Genomic DNA, 16,855 nt, shown 5'->3' with positions numbered 1-16,855 from the left:
ATATTTATTTTAATCCTTCATTGTAATGTTGTATTGTGATAATGTACTCACTGTTGCGATTTTGTTAATATTATGATGCATCTTATGCTTCCTAAAAAAAATAAAAAATCTTTACTTTTAGCGCTTTGGTAATTACTGTGGAGGAGTGAAATAGAAAACTTTTGATACCATGTTACAATATTTAAGAGAGAGAGAGAGAGAGAGAGAGAATATTATGTTATGTGTATATTCAATATTATGTGTGTACAAGACTCTTTTATATAGGAGGAGAGAAATCTAAGTATGATAATCCTAAGTATGGTAATGAATATAATATGGTATCTATGATAGTTAGAATATATAGTTACTATATTTAACACCTCCCTTAAACTCAAGTAAGGATAATAACTTGAGTTTGGAGAGAGAAACTAAAACATAAAATAAAACTAAAAATATGGATAGATCCGAGGCAAATAGATTGCAGAGTCCAGATTGAAGCACAAGAGTGCTTGAGATAGATTAGAGGCCGAAACTAATGCCGGGAGACAGTTTTTGGTGAGGTCATATCGAACCGTCCAGGAGCGCCTGGAAGACAATTTTTGGTTGTGTCGAACCATTGAAGAAGAACTAGATGTTGAACTAGCAAACATGGTATACACATAACTTATGACATCATGCTGAACGATGATGGAAACAGATAAAGAAGCGCGCCATGGGGCAGCTTGGAAAGGAACCATGTGCCCCAAGAGGTAACTTGGAAAAGAACAAAAAATGTGCTAAGAGGGCGACTTAGGTAGTGTGCCAAGGAGTGGCTTAGGGAGTGCCCCAAGGGGACGACTTAGGTAGTTCGCCAAGGGGACAACTTAAAGAGGTTTGTATGCGCCAATGGGGCAAATTTGGTGGTTTGCATGGTATATAACCATGCTCACCATGATATAGATATAATACCCCCTCAAACTCAAATAGGGTTGAAAATAGAAACCTATTTCAGGTTGAAGCAGAGGGAAAGATAGAGTGGAGCAAAAAAAGAGATTTTTTTTTTTAAGAAAGAACTAAATTTTTTTTTTTTTGGATGGGTTGGTGGAAGCAAGCCCATGTGATGGTAGGAATAAAATAAATAAAAAAATGTGTAACAAAACTTAGTTTTGCCGTTGAAACTAATGAAGAAAAAATAATAAAATATGTAGTATGATATTGAGATGGCGATGGGTTTGTGGGAACATGGTGAGATGGCGGCGATGGCTGGAGTTGGGAGATGCAGCGGAACTTTGGTTGGTGATAGAGGAATATAGAGAAACCAACGGAAAAATGAGGAAATCACCACAAAACAATACTGAAAGGAAACTATGGCAGTGGATTGAGTTGAGGTCCGGCAGCCAGCCAAGGCAAGGCTGCCGCCCTCCAGTGAAAGGAAATTACTAGGTACTTAACTTAGCTCTGATATCATGTTACAATATGTGAGAGAGAGAGAGAGAGAGAGAGAGAGAGAGAATATTATATATGTTATGTATATATTCAATAGTATGTGTATACAACACTCCTTTATATAGGAGAAGAAAAATCCAAGTATGGTAATCATCAGTGTGGTAATAATATGGTATGTATGGTAGATAGAATACATAGTTACTATATTTAACAATTGGTGCAGAAGTCACCCCCAATATTGGTTACTACCTTCTTCCACTTTTGACAACCTGTGACTCTCGGGTCTCTTTCTTTCCTTCTTTTTCTTTATTGTTGGCTTCATTCTCTTTTGTTCTCGTTGGAATTGAAACAATTGGAAATAATTCTAAAAATAATAGTCCTTATTCTAGTTGTGTTCGTTATTGACTATCACTCGTTCCAAGAGGTGTGGGGTCTGGTCTGGAGTGCCCGGGAGAGGACCGGGATTTTTCCGGGCTGCTAGGCCAGGGCCGCACATGCGGGGGACCAGGGCCATACGTGCGGAAGGCCAAGTTGCACGTGTGGGAAGAGGGGAGTTTGGGTTGGTTGCACACTGCTTAAATTGCAGGTGCGGGCTAAGGTGCAGGTGGACCTCCGTACTTGAAGGCGTGAGGGCCGCATGTGCGGGAAGGGGGCTCTACACATGCGGGGATGGGTGCCGCAAGGGCGGCACTTTGGGCAGACCGAAAACTTTGTTTTTCTTCCCTTTTAGCCCGAAAGTGTATCTCCTTCATGACATGTCTCTCTCACTCTAAACCATATTTTCCTCCTCCTTCTCTCTAGCAAACCTTTCTAGCACCCTAAAATACTTTGATTCTTGTAACCTTTGGGTCTAGATCATCAACATCTCACACCAACTTTGAAGATCCAAGCTAGGGCTCTTTTGGGTGTTGTGGAAAAATTGAAGAAGTTTCCAATCAAAGTTAGGGTTTCACTTTCTTTCTTCATCAAAACATTAAGGTAGGGAAATTTCCTTGAGTTACATATACATTTATGTTAGTTTTGGTTGATTTAAAAGCTCCATTAATGATATTGAAAGTTTAGTCTTGTCTCATAAATGTTGGAGTTTCAAAATGGGTTTTGATCTCTCTCTTCCTAAACTATCTTCTAGAGGATTTTACTCACATGATAAGAGTATGTCATCTTGGGAGAAAACCCTCTCAAAAGAGAGGAGAAGGTTTGCCTTGGTTTTTGACATAAAACCCTAGAAAATTTTTGGGGATTTTTGATAAATATGAATATGTTTATGAGTATCTTGTGTTTTGTATTAAGAGAGTGAATTTTCATCATATGTTTAGCAAAAATGGCAAAATTATTTGATACATGAGGAATGAGGTGTTATTTCAACATTATTGTTAAACCTTTGAATGTGTATTGTTATGAAATAACAAATAATTGTGCATAATGGGAAAGTGTTGATACTATGAGTTGATGACATATAAGCTATCTTGTGAAAGGGCATTGAAGAGAAGAAATGAGAAATGTTGTGTGGCATGGAGAAATCATGATGTTGCATATTCATTTAATTTAACTTAATTTTATGTATTGTAAACTTGGATTGAAGATATTTATTCCATAAATGAAAAAAGCTTGTAATGAGAACAACGGTAATGTGTATGGGGTAAATACGTGGTAAGTCTGGATAGAGGGTGTAGTTGAACTTGATAAGTTGGCCTGAGTGTCCTTGATGAAAGACCAAAAAACCGCGCGGATAGGTATCGAGCCTTCCGGTTAATATACCGGTATAAATGACAGTTTTGGTAGTACTCGTAGAGTCTACTTGCAGACACCAGCTTAGGGATTACCAGTGTCGTATTTACTGCTCCTTATTGCTTTAAAATTTGAAGTTTTGAGAATTGATAAGATTACAAAATGTCAATGAAAGCCTGGTGATTTTCAAGGAAGGCACAACATGAAATTGTTTTAATGAAGCATTGCATCGCATTCGCATTTTTATTTAATGGTGGACATCATGCATAAATGTATATACTTTGTTAGGAATTTCTCTATTGGGCTTTATGCTCACCCCTATGGGATTTTGGCGCAGGTAAAGATGTGATGATTCCGCCGAACTGAGGGCGTGGGTATTTTGTGAAGAATAAATAGCTCTCCTATTTTGTTGTGATTTTTGTAAAGCCAAGGGCTAACGTGTATGGGTCCGAGAGACCACTTTTGTGTAACCGGGCTAATGCCTTGGAAGATGTAAGCCCTTAAGGACATTTTAATATTTTGAGATTAGATGCTTCACATGCTATAGATTCATGCATTCTTTTAGGTTGTGAATGTATACCGCATGTGGAACTTTTGTGATAAACCCTTTTAATATATACATATATATAGGTGGAGATGGAAGGATTATTGTCATTGTATAGTAAATGTCTATTAATATGAGTGGTTCGTGTTGAATTATTTTCGGGGCGTTACAACTTGGTATCAGAGCTACCGGGTTTGAATACTTAGGGCTCGCGGGAAGTGGTTGCTACACCACAATAGGTTCACTTCGCATTGTTAGGAAATGTCTTGTTTATGTGATTATGTGATAGTGTGCTTACGTGACTATGTGGGTATTGAATTAGACTTTTGGGATGTTATTTGCGCCTATTAGGTTCCTTGAAGTCTTATTAGAAAGGTACCTGATCAATACTCATTCTACTAAGAATTCATGGTTTCTTGTGGGATGAATCTCATCACTAAAGGATAATTCGTATGTGTTTACATGACCACGTGCTTTTGTGGAGTGAATTGAATTGTTTGTGTGTTAGGATGTATGTAACTGTATTATTTTAATGTGTGAGGCAAGTTGCAAGCACATTTGGAATTATGTGCTAAATTATCTATTTTGTTCCTTAATTAGGATGTCGGGAAGGATTCGAACACGAGGTAGTAGGGATGAAAGGCGAGGTCGAGGTCGCTGGGGTGTAAATGAGATACTGGTCCACGAGGTCCCGGTACAGGAAGAGGGTTTAGGCCAAGCTAACATGGCCGAACAAGTGGGGCAAGCGGAGGCGCCGGGGCAAGCCGGCCAAGCCGCAATGGAGGCCCTAGCCTAGGAAATGGCGAGGGCATTGAGGGAGTCTATGAACACACTTAGTGCGGAAACCCAAGCTAGGGAGAATGTTGTAGAAACAAGGGCGAGCTTCCTCACGAGGGAGTTTTTGTGGGCCAAACCGGATGAGTTCCATGGTGGCCTTGATCCGAAGAAGGCAGACGAATGGCTAGAACAAACGGTAAAGACTTTTGAGATGCTCCATATAGAGGATAGTGAGTTGAGGGTGGCTCTTGCGAGTTACTACCTCAAAGGGGATACGGGGCAATGGTGGAAGTATGCCAAGGGTCAAATAGCACCAACATGGGAGGCATTTGTGGTGGCCTTCCAAGACAAGTACCTACCTCCCACTGCTAGGGAGAGGTTGAGGCAAGAATTCAAGGACCTTAAGCAATTAAATATGTCCGTGGCCTAATTTGAAGTGGCCTTCTCTAGTTTGTCTCGGTTTGCACCGGAGTTAGTAGCAACGGAAGAGCGCCGTTACATTGAGTTTGAGCAGAGGTTGAGAATGAAGATTTTGTTTAAGGTTGCCGGGAACATGATCCGAGATTATGATTGCCATGTGGAGGCAGCCGCACATGTGGAGATTATTGTAGAGGCCGAGGAGGAGAGACTTCGAAATTCGAGGTCTAGGGGCCAAGGGTCACGGGGGGACTTTAGGCCCAACAAGAAGAGTAAGAGCACCTTTTCATCCCAGTCTTAGTCACAACAGTCTAGATCTACTTTCCCTTTGCCTAGTGCGAGCCCGGGAAAGAGTGCACCGAGTGGGTTTTCTTGCTTCAAGTGTGGCCAACCGGGTCACAAGGCCTTTGCGTGTACACAGAAGGGAGGAGGACAGCATATGTTGCCACCACCACCACCTAACTGATCTCAGAGTCAGCCTCAGAGCAGGGGTCAGGGGCTTACTTGCTATCAGTGCGGTCAGTCAGGGCACATAAAGAGAGCTTGCCCTCAGTTGAGAGGCACGTCTGGCGCTTCAGGGTCTAGACAAACACAGAGCCACCAACAGGCTCACTCAGCTCAAGTTTCACGAGTTCATTAGAGAGCCGCTTCGGCTCAGTCTGTATAGCCGACCTATGCTCCGAGGGACGAGTAGGTTGATCAGAGGCCACAGTGGCGCGTGTATGCAGTTATAGCGCTAGAGCAGTTGCCAGGATCCTCGGTAGTGAGAGGTATTTTTATTGTGTGTAATTCTTTGGCCAGTGTGTTGATAGACACAAGTGCGTCTCATTCATTTATATCTATTGCATTCGCATCTGCATTGGGACTAGAGGTGACTCAGCTAGCGTCTCCACTCAGAGTAGAGTCTTCAGTTGGGGGTACAGTTGACCTAGATTGGGGTTGTCGCAATTACGAGATAGTGGTTGTTGGGCGTAGACTCCCGTTTGCTTTTGTGTTGTTAGACATGCCGAGTTTTGACGTCATCCTAGGCATGGATTGGTTTTCTTCGTATCGGTCAATGATTGATTGTTTTCGGCGGAGGGTCACAGTGTGCACATCGAGTGGTGATTGTTTTTACTTTCTGGGAGACTGGGTTGATAGGGTCTTGTTGCCGATAATTGATCCTCGTAGTAGGAATGAGCTTAGTGGTCTTCTTGCTACTCTTCTGAATAATGAGAGTGGCGAAAATCGAGTTAAGTTACCAAGGGTAGTTTGTGAATACCCAGACGTATTTCCCGAGGACCTTACTAGTTTGCCACCCCACCGGGAGATTGAGTTCACCATCGACTTAGTGCCTGGAACAGCACCAATTTCTATGGTGCTGTATAAATTTGCACCCGCGGAGTTGCATGAGTTAAAGATTTAACTCCAAGAGCTTCTAGACAAGGGCTTCATTCGCCCTAGTACGTCACCTTGGGGAGCGCCGGCTCTCTTTGCAAAGAAGAAGTATGGGTCGTTGCAGTTGTGTATCGATTACCGCAAGTTGAACCGAGTTACCGTTAAGAACAAATACCTTTTACCTAGAATAGATGATTTGTTTGATCAACTTAGAGGGTCTTGTTGCTTCTCCAAGATAGATTTGAGGTCGAGGTATCATCAGTTGAGGGTCCGGGAAGAGGACATCCAGAAAACGGCCTTTCGTACGCGTTATGGCCACCATGAGTTCCTTGTAATGCCATTTGGGTTGACTAATGCATCGACTTCTTTCATGGATTTGATGAATTGAATTTTTAGGGAGTACTTGGATCATTTTGTGGTTGTCTTTGTAGACAACATTCTAATCTATTCGACTTCCGAGGAGGAACATAAGGCTTACTTGAGAGTAGTGCTTGATTTGCTTAGAAAACATAAATTGTACGCCAAGTTTAAGAAGTGCGAGTTTTGACTCACTGAGGTGAAATTTTTGGGCCATGTAGTATCAAGCGAAGAGGTAACTGTGGATTCTTCGAAGATAGATCCTGTACAAGATTGGGAGCAACCTAAAAATATCTTTGAGATCTGGAGTTTCTTGGGATTGGCAGGGTACTATCGGCGTTTTGTGAGGGACTTCTCTAGATTAGCTGCACCTTTGACTACGTTGACTAGAAAGGGGGTTAAGTTTGTATGGAGCGAGACTTGTGAAAACTCTTTCCAAGAACTCAAAACTAGGTTGACCACGGCACCGGTGTTGATCATTCCAGAGAGAGGCTTGGGTTATACCGTTTATTGTGATGCATCTCGGGATGGGCTTGGTTGTGTTCTGATGCAAGAGGGGAAGGTCGTAGCCTATGGTTCACGGCAATTGAAAACCCATGAGAAGAACTACCCTACCCACAACTTAGAGTTAGCCGCAGTGGTGTTTGCCTTGAAAATTTGGCGGCATTACTTGTATGGTGAGAAGTTTGAAGTTTTCTCCGACCATAAGAGCTTGAAGTATTTGTTTTCCCAGAAAGACTTGAACTTACGTCAACGGAGGTGGATGGAGTTTTTAGAAGACTATAATTTTGAGTTACACTATCACCCGGGAAAGGCCAATGTAGTGGCCGACGCCTTGAGCCGAAAAACAGTGAGTAGTTTAGCAAGTGTAGCCATTCGGGAGTGGGTTATGTTGGGTGAAGTCAGCAAGTTTGAATTGAAATTGGGTGAGTCCGAAGAAGGGTAACATTGTTAACTTTGAGTGCTCAACCTGTCTTAATTAGTAAAGTTGTAGAGGCACAACAAGGAGACCGTGAAGTAGAGTTGATTCGTGAGAGAATCTCCAATGGGAAGGAAGAGAAGGGTTTGAATATTCACTCAGATCAGAGTGTACGTTACCTAGATCGTCTATTTGTGTCTGAATCTTGTAGGGAGGAAGTGCTTCGAGAGTTTCACTACTCACGCCTTGCGGTACACCCGGGAGGCACCAAAATGTATCGAGACCTTAGCCGTCGATTTTGGTGGAGGGGTATGAAGCGGGATGTCGCATCCTTCTTGTCGAAGTGCCTTACTTGTCAGCAAGTGAAGGCCGAACATCAAAGACCAGCGAGTTTGTTACAACCCTTACCGATAGCCGAGTGGAAGTGGGAACACGTGACCATGGACTTCGTAGTTGGGCTTCCTAGAACGCAGTGGGGCAATGATGCCATTTGGATAATTGTTGATAGGTTGACTATGTCCACACACTTCATTCCAATGCATACTAGCGACTCAATTGAGCACTTGGCAGAGTTGTATGTTAGAGAAATAGTTCGACTTCATAGGGTTTCGGTAACCATTGTGTCGGATAGGGATCCTCACTTTATCGCCCGATTGTGGCAAAGCCTTTAAGAGGCATTGGGAACCAAGTTGACTTTTAGCACTGCTTATCACTCTCAAACCGATGGGCAGTCGGAGTTCACCATTCAAATTTTGGAGGACATGCTTAAAGCTTGTGTCCTAGATTTCAAAGGGTCTTGGGCGAGGCATCTACCGTTGATTGAATTCGCCTACAACAATAGTTATCAGGCTAGCATTGAGATGGCACCATTTGAGGCCTTGTATGGCCGACTTTGTAGGTCACCAGTTTGTTGGGCCGAGGTGGGGGATGCACCGTTGTTGGGTCCAGAGATTGTTAGGGAGACAATGGAGAAAGTTGCTCTCATTCGCAAGAGATTAGCTACGACTCAAAGCCGACAGAAAAGCTATGCCGATAGGGGAAGATGACCCTTATCCTTCGAAGTGAGTGATCATGTGTTTCTTAAGATCTCACCTAGGCGGGGTCTAATGAGGTTTGGCAAGAGTGGGAAGTTGTCTCCGAGGTTTATTGGGCCGTTCGAGATATTGGAAAGGGTTGGGGAAGTAGTATACCGGCTAGTTTTACCGCAACAACTTTCGGGAGTCCACAACGTGTTTCATGTGTCAATGCTTAAGAAGTATGAGCCCAATCCATCTCATGTGTTAGATTGGGTTGATTTGGGAGTAGATGAGGATGCTTCTTACGAAGAGCGACGGATTCGAATCTTAGATACCCGAGAGCAAGTACTACGAGGTAAAACGATACCGTTAGTGAAGGTGTTGCGGAGACACCATGGGATCGAGGAGGCAACTTGGGAAAGGGAAGCGGAGGTCTGCTCCAAGTATCTGGGTTTATTTGATCATGTTTAGTTGTTTTATTCTAAATTTGTAATGTTTCCTTGCATTAAAGGGAAATTAGTGTCGAATTGTTGATTGTTGATCACATGTTGTTATATGTGTTGTTGAATCTGAGCTTGAGATTGTAAAAGAAGGATGTTTTGTTGTAGATGTCTTATCTTATATATCTAATTAGAGCGAAGGTCATTTTGATGAAATGATAATGGAAAGAAGGGTAAATGTTGGTTGTGTGTCAATGTTGTAACTTGATAATGTTGTTAAAATGATCATTGTTGCTTGAGCACTTTTGTTTGGTGAGTTTATTCAAATTTCGGGGACGAAATTTCTTAAGAAGGGGAGGTTGTGACGGCCGGGTCTCTTTCTCTCCTTCTTTTTCTTTCTTCTTGACTTCATTCTCTTTTGTTGTCGTTGGAGTTGAAACATTCGGAAATAATTCTAAAAATAATAGTCCTTATTCTAGTTGTGTTCGTTGTTGACTATCACTCGTTCCAGGAGGTGCGAGGTCTGGTCCGGAGTGCCCGGGAGAGGAACGGGATTTTTCTAGGCTACTGGACCAGGGCCGCACGTGCGGGAGGCCAAGCCGCACGTGCGGGAAGAGGGGAGTTTGGGTTGGTTGCACACTGCTTAAATTGCAGGTGCGGGCTTAGATGCGGGAGGACCCCCGCACGTGCGGGGATGGGTGCCACATGTACGGCACTCTGGGCAGTCCGAAAACTTTGTTTTTCTTCTCTTTTAGTCCGAAATCGTACCTCATTCTTGATATGTCTCTCTTACTCTAAACCATATTTTCCTCCCCCTCCTCTCTAGAAAACCTTTCTAACACCCTAAAATACTTTGATTTTTGTAACCTTTGGGTCTAGATCATCAACATCTCACACCAACTTTGAAGATCCAAGCTAGGGCTCTTTTGGGTGTTGTGGAAAAATTAAAGAAGTTTCCAATCAAAGTTAGGGTTTCACTTTCTTTCTTCATCAAAACATTGAGGTAGGGAAATTTCCTTGAGTTATATATACATTTATGTTAGTGTTGGTTGATTTAAAAGCTCCATTAATGATATTGAAAGTTTAGCCTTGTCTCATAAATGCTGGAGTTTCAAAATGGGTTTTGATCTCTCTCTTCCTAAACTATCTTCTAGAGGATTTTACTCACATGATAAGAGTATGTCATCTTGGGAGAAACCCTCTCAAAAGAGAGGAGAAGGTTTGCCTTGGTTTTTGACATAAAACCCTAGAAAATTTTTGGGGATTTTTGATAAATATGAATATGTTTATGAGTATCTTGTGTTTTGTATTAAGAGAGTGAATTTTCATCATATGTTTAGCAAAAATGGCAAAATTATTTGATACATGAGGAATGAGGTGTTATTTCAACGTTATTGTTAAACCTTTGAATGTGCATTGTTATGAAATAACAAATATTTGTGCATGATGGGAAAGTGTTGATACTATGAGTTGATGACATAAAAGCTATCTTGTGAAAGGGCATTGAAGAGAAGAAATGAGAAATGTTGTGTGGCATGGAGAAATCATGATGTTGCATATTCATTTAATTTAACTTAATTTTATGTATTGTAAACTTGGATTGAAGATATTTATTCCATAAATGAAAAAGGCTTGTAATGAGAATAACGGTAATGTGTATGGGGTAAATACGTGGTAAGTCTGGATAGAGGGTGTAGTTGAACTTGATAAGTTGGCCTGAGTGTCCTTGGTGAAAGACTAGAAAACCGCACGGATAGGTGTCGAGCCTTTCGGTTAATAGTAGTAAAAATAACAGTTTTGGTAGTACTCGTAGAGTCTACTTGCAGACACCAGCTTAGGGATTACCAGTGTCATATTTACCGCCCCTTGTTGTTTTAAAATTTGAAGTTTTGAGAATTGATAAGATTACAAAATATCAATGAAAAGCCTGGTGATTTTCAAGGAAGGCACAACATGAAATTGTTTTGATGAAGCATTGCATCGTATTCGCATTTTTATTTAATGGTGGACATCATGCATAAATGTATATACTTTGTTAGGAATTTCTTTATTGGGCTTTATGCTCACCCCCTATGGGATTTTGGAGCAGGTAAAGATGTGGTGATTCCGCTGAACTGAGGGTGTGGGTATTTTGTGAAGAGTAAATAGCTCTCCTATTTTGTTGTGATTTTTGTAAAGCCAAGGGCTAACGTGTATGGGTCCGAGAGACCACTTTTGTGTAACCGGGCTAATGCCTTGGAAGATGTAAGCCCTTAAGGGCATTTTAATGTTTTGAGATTAGATGCTTCACATGCTATAGATTCATGCATTCTTTTAGGTTGTGAATGTATCCGCATGTGGAACTTTTGTGATAAACCCTTTTAATATATATATATATATATATAGGTGGAGATGGAAGGATTATTGTTATTGTATAGTAAATGTCTATTAATATGAGTGGTTCATGCTGAATTATTTTCGGGGCATTACACAACCCCCATTTCTTAAACTTTCAACAACTCATCAAGCATATATTTTTATTCAACCCCGCTAGGTAGCTTGAGAAAATAGTGGCTCGAATGACTTGAGGTGCCAAAACGTCGTTTTGGCACCTTTGTTTTTTTGGGTCTCGCCTCTCTCTTTTTCCTTCAGTAATCTAATATCTGGGTCAAGATTTGCCTTCATGTCCATAAGTGATTTGAGCTCGGCATTTCCACAAACTGGTTGAGGGTGAGCTAGTGTGAAGAAAAGAAAGAGAGAAGAGAAATGGTAGGTCTTCATTATAAAGAAATGGTAGGTCGTCATTCTCCTGATACTGGTTTTCATCTTGCTTAGTGTTCTCTCTCTCTCTCTCTCTCTCTCTCTCTCTCTCTCTCTCTCTCTTTTCTGGGTCTTCATTATGGAGAAATGGTTTTTTCTTTTTTTTGGTTCATAGAGTTTTGCAAATGGTTTTTTTTGTTTTTTTTTTTTTTTGAATAGACAAAGTGGGTTTGATTCATGAAGTTGAAGAAGAAGAAGAAGAGATTCATCAAACCCAGCAAGAAAAAAAAAACCAGTTTCAGAGAAGGAAAAAAAAATCAAAATCAAAATCAGAATAAAAAAAAATCCCACAGCCATAGCCACAAATCATTCACCAATCGCTGGGACTTTCATCGTTCAACGAGGTTCCAATCATCTCAAATCTCTGTTTTTCTTTGTCAAAAAATGGATGAGTTCACACAAAATCAAACCCAAATCAGAGAGAGGGATGAGCAGTCTCTGTTTTTCTTTATCAAAAAATGGATGAGTTCACACAAAATCAAACCCAAATCAGAGAGAGGGATGAGAGGTGAGAGTGCTGAGAGTGTTTGAATAGAGATAGAGAGAAGAGGAGACAGATAGGAGAGGAGAGGAGAGGGAAGGAAGAGAGGAGAGAGAAAATGTTCGGGTCACTCGAGCCAAAACGTTTTGAGCTACGAAGCTTTTTTAATTTTTATTTTTGTTATTTTATGTTTTAAAAACGATTGTGCATATCAAATAAGTTTTATTTTTGTTTTTAGTTTTTGTAAAATAAAAAATAAAAAACTAATAACATTATAAAAAACGCTAACCTAGAAGTGTTGTCATAAAAGCTATATTATGTAACACTTTGTTTAATGGAAGTGGTGGTGGTGATAGCGACCATAGTGATATTGGTGGTGTGGCAGTGGAGGTGAGATGGCGGCGGTAATATGGCATTAATAAGATTTTAATTCATAAAACGATTTTTATCTTTTAAAAGAAAAAAAATTATTTTTCAATCAAAACAAACTAAAATGCAAAAAATATTTATCTTCACCAGAAATGGAGCACGATGGTTTGATTGGACCTGCCAAGTGTATTAATTTGGTGCTAATTTGATCTCAATAAAGCTATGCAGAATCAATTGATAAGAGGTCAACCATTGGGTGAATTGTTCAAACAATTCCAATCAACTCCTCTTGTGGTAGGAGTGCAACTCGGGCGGGCTTGGCAAGCCCAACTTAATAGCCAAGCCACAAAAGCAAAGGCTTTAGGCCCAATTGTGAAGAAGGCTTCTAAATTTAAAGAAATTACAATTATATATGTGTATTTTTTAAAAGGTTTATTTTCAACTATTATAATAAAAAAATCTCAACCCATGAATATAATGCATGTTATACATATTGAGAAAAAAAGAGAAAAAAAAGAAAAAAGTTCTCTACCCATTTGTTATGTGTTTGTATAAAGTACCCATTCTATTTTTTTGGAAGGTTCAGATTGAAAAGAAATTACACAAATTTAAAATTATCCAATATGTTAATTTAAAAAGAGCTATTTTGAAAAACGCCTCCATCAATTTAAAATATGTTTTACAAGTTTATTTTCAATTTTCACATGTTTTTTCTTGACATGATCTTCACTTTGAATTTATAAATTATATTTATTTGATAGTTTGTACTTTTGAATTCTTTTCATTTCATAACCCTCGTAAAGGCTTTAAATAACTCCCAAAATTTGTATTGCAAAATATTTAAATATAAAAAATCCTCTAATTGAAATTTTGCTTTAGCCCTCATCGAAGGTTGGGCTGGCCCTGGGACTCAGTCGGGTTAGGAGGTTATCTAAGCCAAACTCAAGTTGTGTTGAGACTTGTCTAGGTCCACCCCAGTCTAAATTGTAACCCGAGATTGTTTACCTAAGCCCAACCCGAGTTAAGCCCGAGTTGCTCAATTGTACAAAAATTTTAAAAATAAAAAAAAATTTGCAGCTTATTAATTTATTAAAATTAAACCCTATTTACATTTTTTTAAGAAAATTATTTATAATATCAAAACAAATAATTTATATAATGTAAGAGAGATATCGCTATAGTAGTCTTTACAATTTAGGAGTGAAAATAAAAAATGTAAGATTTTGTGTTACTTGCTTGTGTAAATAATATATATTCAATATGATTTAATGATTTAAATTATTTTAATATCATGTAATGATTAATAATTTATATATATATATACATTTAATATTTTTATATATCTATATATATAATTTAGTGTTGTTTGATATCTTTATCCAAACTCGTTTAAATTTAATTCGGACTTCTGAATTTTTATTCAAACCTGTACCGAATTCAAAAATATCTTATCTAAGACCTAAAAAAATTCAGACTATCCATCCGTATCTTACGATGAAAGATCAGATAATGACTATTTATGCCAGAACAAATGATTATCTTGATTCATTAAAAATTGGATAAATAAGAAATTTCTTATTGAGTTACCTACTTAAAAAATAATAAACCTCAGTTCTGCCAATTATAAACACTGTAAAAGACTTTGACAAATCAACAAAACATCATTGGACATTCATAAGAAAAATTGATGAAATCCAATCGTTTAGCTCAAAATTCATCGAGATGGAGCCAATCAAAATAAATATTATATTTAAATATTTTATATTTTAATTCTTTAAGCGTAGAAGATGATCATAGAAGATAAATGATCAATACAATAAAATAGAAAAATTATATAAAAAAAAATCTAAAATTTGACTCTTATAATAAAATAAATCATGAATTTCTAATTTTATCAATTTAAATCCTAAAATTTTGATATTTGTCTATTTTTGTTAAGCAAACCGAAAAAAAATAAAAGTAAAAAAAATTAGTCATTAAATTCAATGCAGATGTACATAAAATGTTTAAAATATCTTTTTATTAAGTTTAGTGATCAAAATATCATTTTTTCTGTTAGTTTTACTTAACAAAAATAGTCAAATAATTTAATTAAAAATAAATCAAAAATTTAAGATTTCAATTGACGAAATTAAAAACTTAAATTTTATTTTATTATAAGGGATAATACCTGATTTTCTGTTGTAATTTCCCTTATATTTTTTGTGATAAAAACTAGGGATGGAAATTTTATATAACAACTTTCCAACTTTTTCTTGCATTAAATGCTTTAAAATATCGTGTAAATTCCTCCTTTCTACCAATTTGAAAAAATCGATAAAACTAAATTGTTTCTTACCCTTTGTGCCAATTCTTTAACCATCAAATCTAAAAAGTCAGATTTGGCGCTAACTTTCTCTCAATACTAATTGAATCAAACCATTTAAACCTGTATACTCCATGATTTAAAGGATTTCAGATCATGACTTTTCAAGTAAGAAAAATCTACCAACCAAATAAATTTATAGAAATTAAAAGATGAAATGGAAAGGACCGATGGTACTACTAGAGGTCGTTATTTATTTGCTTTTACTATTTTATTTATATTTTATGGTTGAAATGAAGAACTAACAACAATTATAGGACTAGGGCTACTAGACAAGTCGAATAATAAATTATTTAAATTTAATAAATTTTAAATTCAAATCAAAGATATGTCTCACTTATTTTATTTATTTATTTTTATTGGTATATCTCAGAATCCAACCTTTTGGACTGGAGATCTTCAATTTCATGTCTAGTACAGGAAAAATGAAGGGTTTGATGGGTTGATATGAGTATCGATATTTTATTTATTTATTATTTATCGTATATATATCATATATCAAAAGTGTAAGCACACAGTGTATGTAAAATTTAAATTAATTATGGCAAATATTTAAAGCAGTTAAGATTGAGAAAGATGACAGTTATGTATAGGATTATTTTAAATGTACAAAAATCATGACAAAACTTCTTTTCAATTGTGTTTTTATGTAGAAGTATATATGTGGCATATTAAATAAATAAATAATTGCACACTAGAAGACTGAAATGGCAATTTCAGAAGTTGGCATTAAGAGGGATGGGTGACTTGACATGTGTGTGCAGCTTGTTGGGGGCCATCAGTGAGAACAGCTTCATATAATGCACTTTTCAAGGGTTGTCTGTTTCAAGTAATATTTCCACAATGTAGGACAATGACAAAGTTCAAAGTAGGGGTGGATAAGTATCCATTAGATTCTTCAAAATCGATTGGCTGGAATCAATCTATTATAAAATAGACAATTTTAATGATCAAAGTAGATAGATACGATTGTAATTTTTTCAATTTATTTAAATAGGGATCAAATCAGGATTTTATCATCAGAGGAATCAAAAGACGAATAAATTGTTTCACCATATATACAAGCATACATTTATATATAATATGATATATAAATTATATATACATAGAAAAAAATATTAAATACCATAGAAACAATCTCTAGTAGAAAGAAGAAGTTTTTTTTTTTTTAGTACAAAATAGAAAGAGAACACAAAATGAGATAAAAATGATATATATATATATATGTATGTATCTTTGGGAAAATTAGTGAAATATCATTCTCAAACTTTGTGTAGTAGAAGAGGTTCAAGATATATTTTTTTTATTAGATAAAGTCTCTCAACATTTTTACAAAAAATTTGACTTGGAGAAATTTTGTCCGATTCAAAGAAATTTCACCAAACTCAGAGAAATTTTGGCCCTAACTCAGAGAAATTTCGAAATTTCTCTGGTATGATCACAGAGAAAGAAATTTCACCCAACTTAGAGAAATTTTATTTCTCTAAGTATAATCACAGAGAAATTTTGAATTTTTCTCTGTGAAATCAAAGAAATTTCTTCGTGAAAATTGAAATTTTTCTGAGTCAGGCAAAATTTCTCTAAGTCTATCTCTGTAGAAATGTTGAGGGACTTTAACAAATGTGAAAATATTATGTCATTTATCTTATAAAATCTTAATATCAGGGACTTGAAAAAAATTTCCCCTATATCTTTTATGCTTGCGACATGTTATATATAAAATGATATATACATATATATATTTTAAATGTTATGAAAAATAGTATTTTTCACAAAAATAAGAGGGGCCATGACACCCTATAGTGTTCTCTTAGTTCCATCGCCACGTATAATTTTGGACGGATAGCGGATGAGAGGCCACT

The 16,855-nt window shown here is 37.4% G+C and overlaps 1 protein-coding gene across 1 annotated transcript; it reads left to right on the top strand.

Moving 5' to 3' along the window:
* The first annotated feature begins 4,475 nt into the window (after nucleotides 1–4,475).
* LOC145796353 (uncharacterized) lies at nucleotides 4,476–9,010 on the top strand. The gene is made up of 4 exons (XM_082881438.1): nucleotides 4,476–4,683; nucleotides 6,826–7,231; nucleotides 7,588–7,774; nucleotides 8,609–9,010. Exons 1-4 carry the CDS (start codon nucleotides 4,476–4,478, stop codon nucleotides 9,008–9,010), a joined length of 1,203 nt encoding a protein of 400 aa, XP_082737564.1.
* The last annotated feature ends 7,845 nt before the right edge of the window (nucleotides 9,011–16,855 follow it).

Source organism: Camellia sinensis, chromosome 7 (assembly GCF_055761805.1).
Source record: "Camellia sinensis isolate YWXY chromosome 7, ASM5576180v1, whole genome shotgun sequence".
NCBI classification, from domain to species: Eukaryota; Viridiplantae; Streptophyta; class Magnoliopsida; order Ericales; family Theaceae; genus Camellia; species Camellia sinensis.
Note: the sequence above shows the minus strand (reverse complement) of the source record. Positions and strands in the feature narration are given on the sequence as shown.

Bases quoted from the DNA above. Each gene is read 5' to 3' on its own strand.
- LOC145796353 (XM_082881438.1), top strand. From the start codon at position 4,476: ATGGCGAGGGCATTGAGGGAGTCTATGAACACACTTAGTGCGGAAACC. The intron at 7,232-7,587 runs GTTAGCCGCAGT...TGTCTTAATTAG, and splicing joins TACCCTACCCACAACTTAGA to TAAAGTTGTAGAGGCACAAC. The intron at 7,775-8,608 runs GTACACCCGGGA...GTGTTTCTTAAG, and splicing joins TTCACTACTCACGCCTTGCG to ATCTCACCTAGGCGGGGTCT.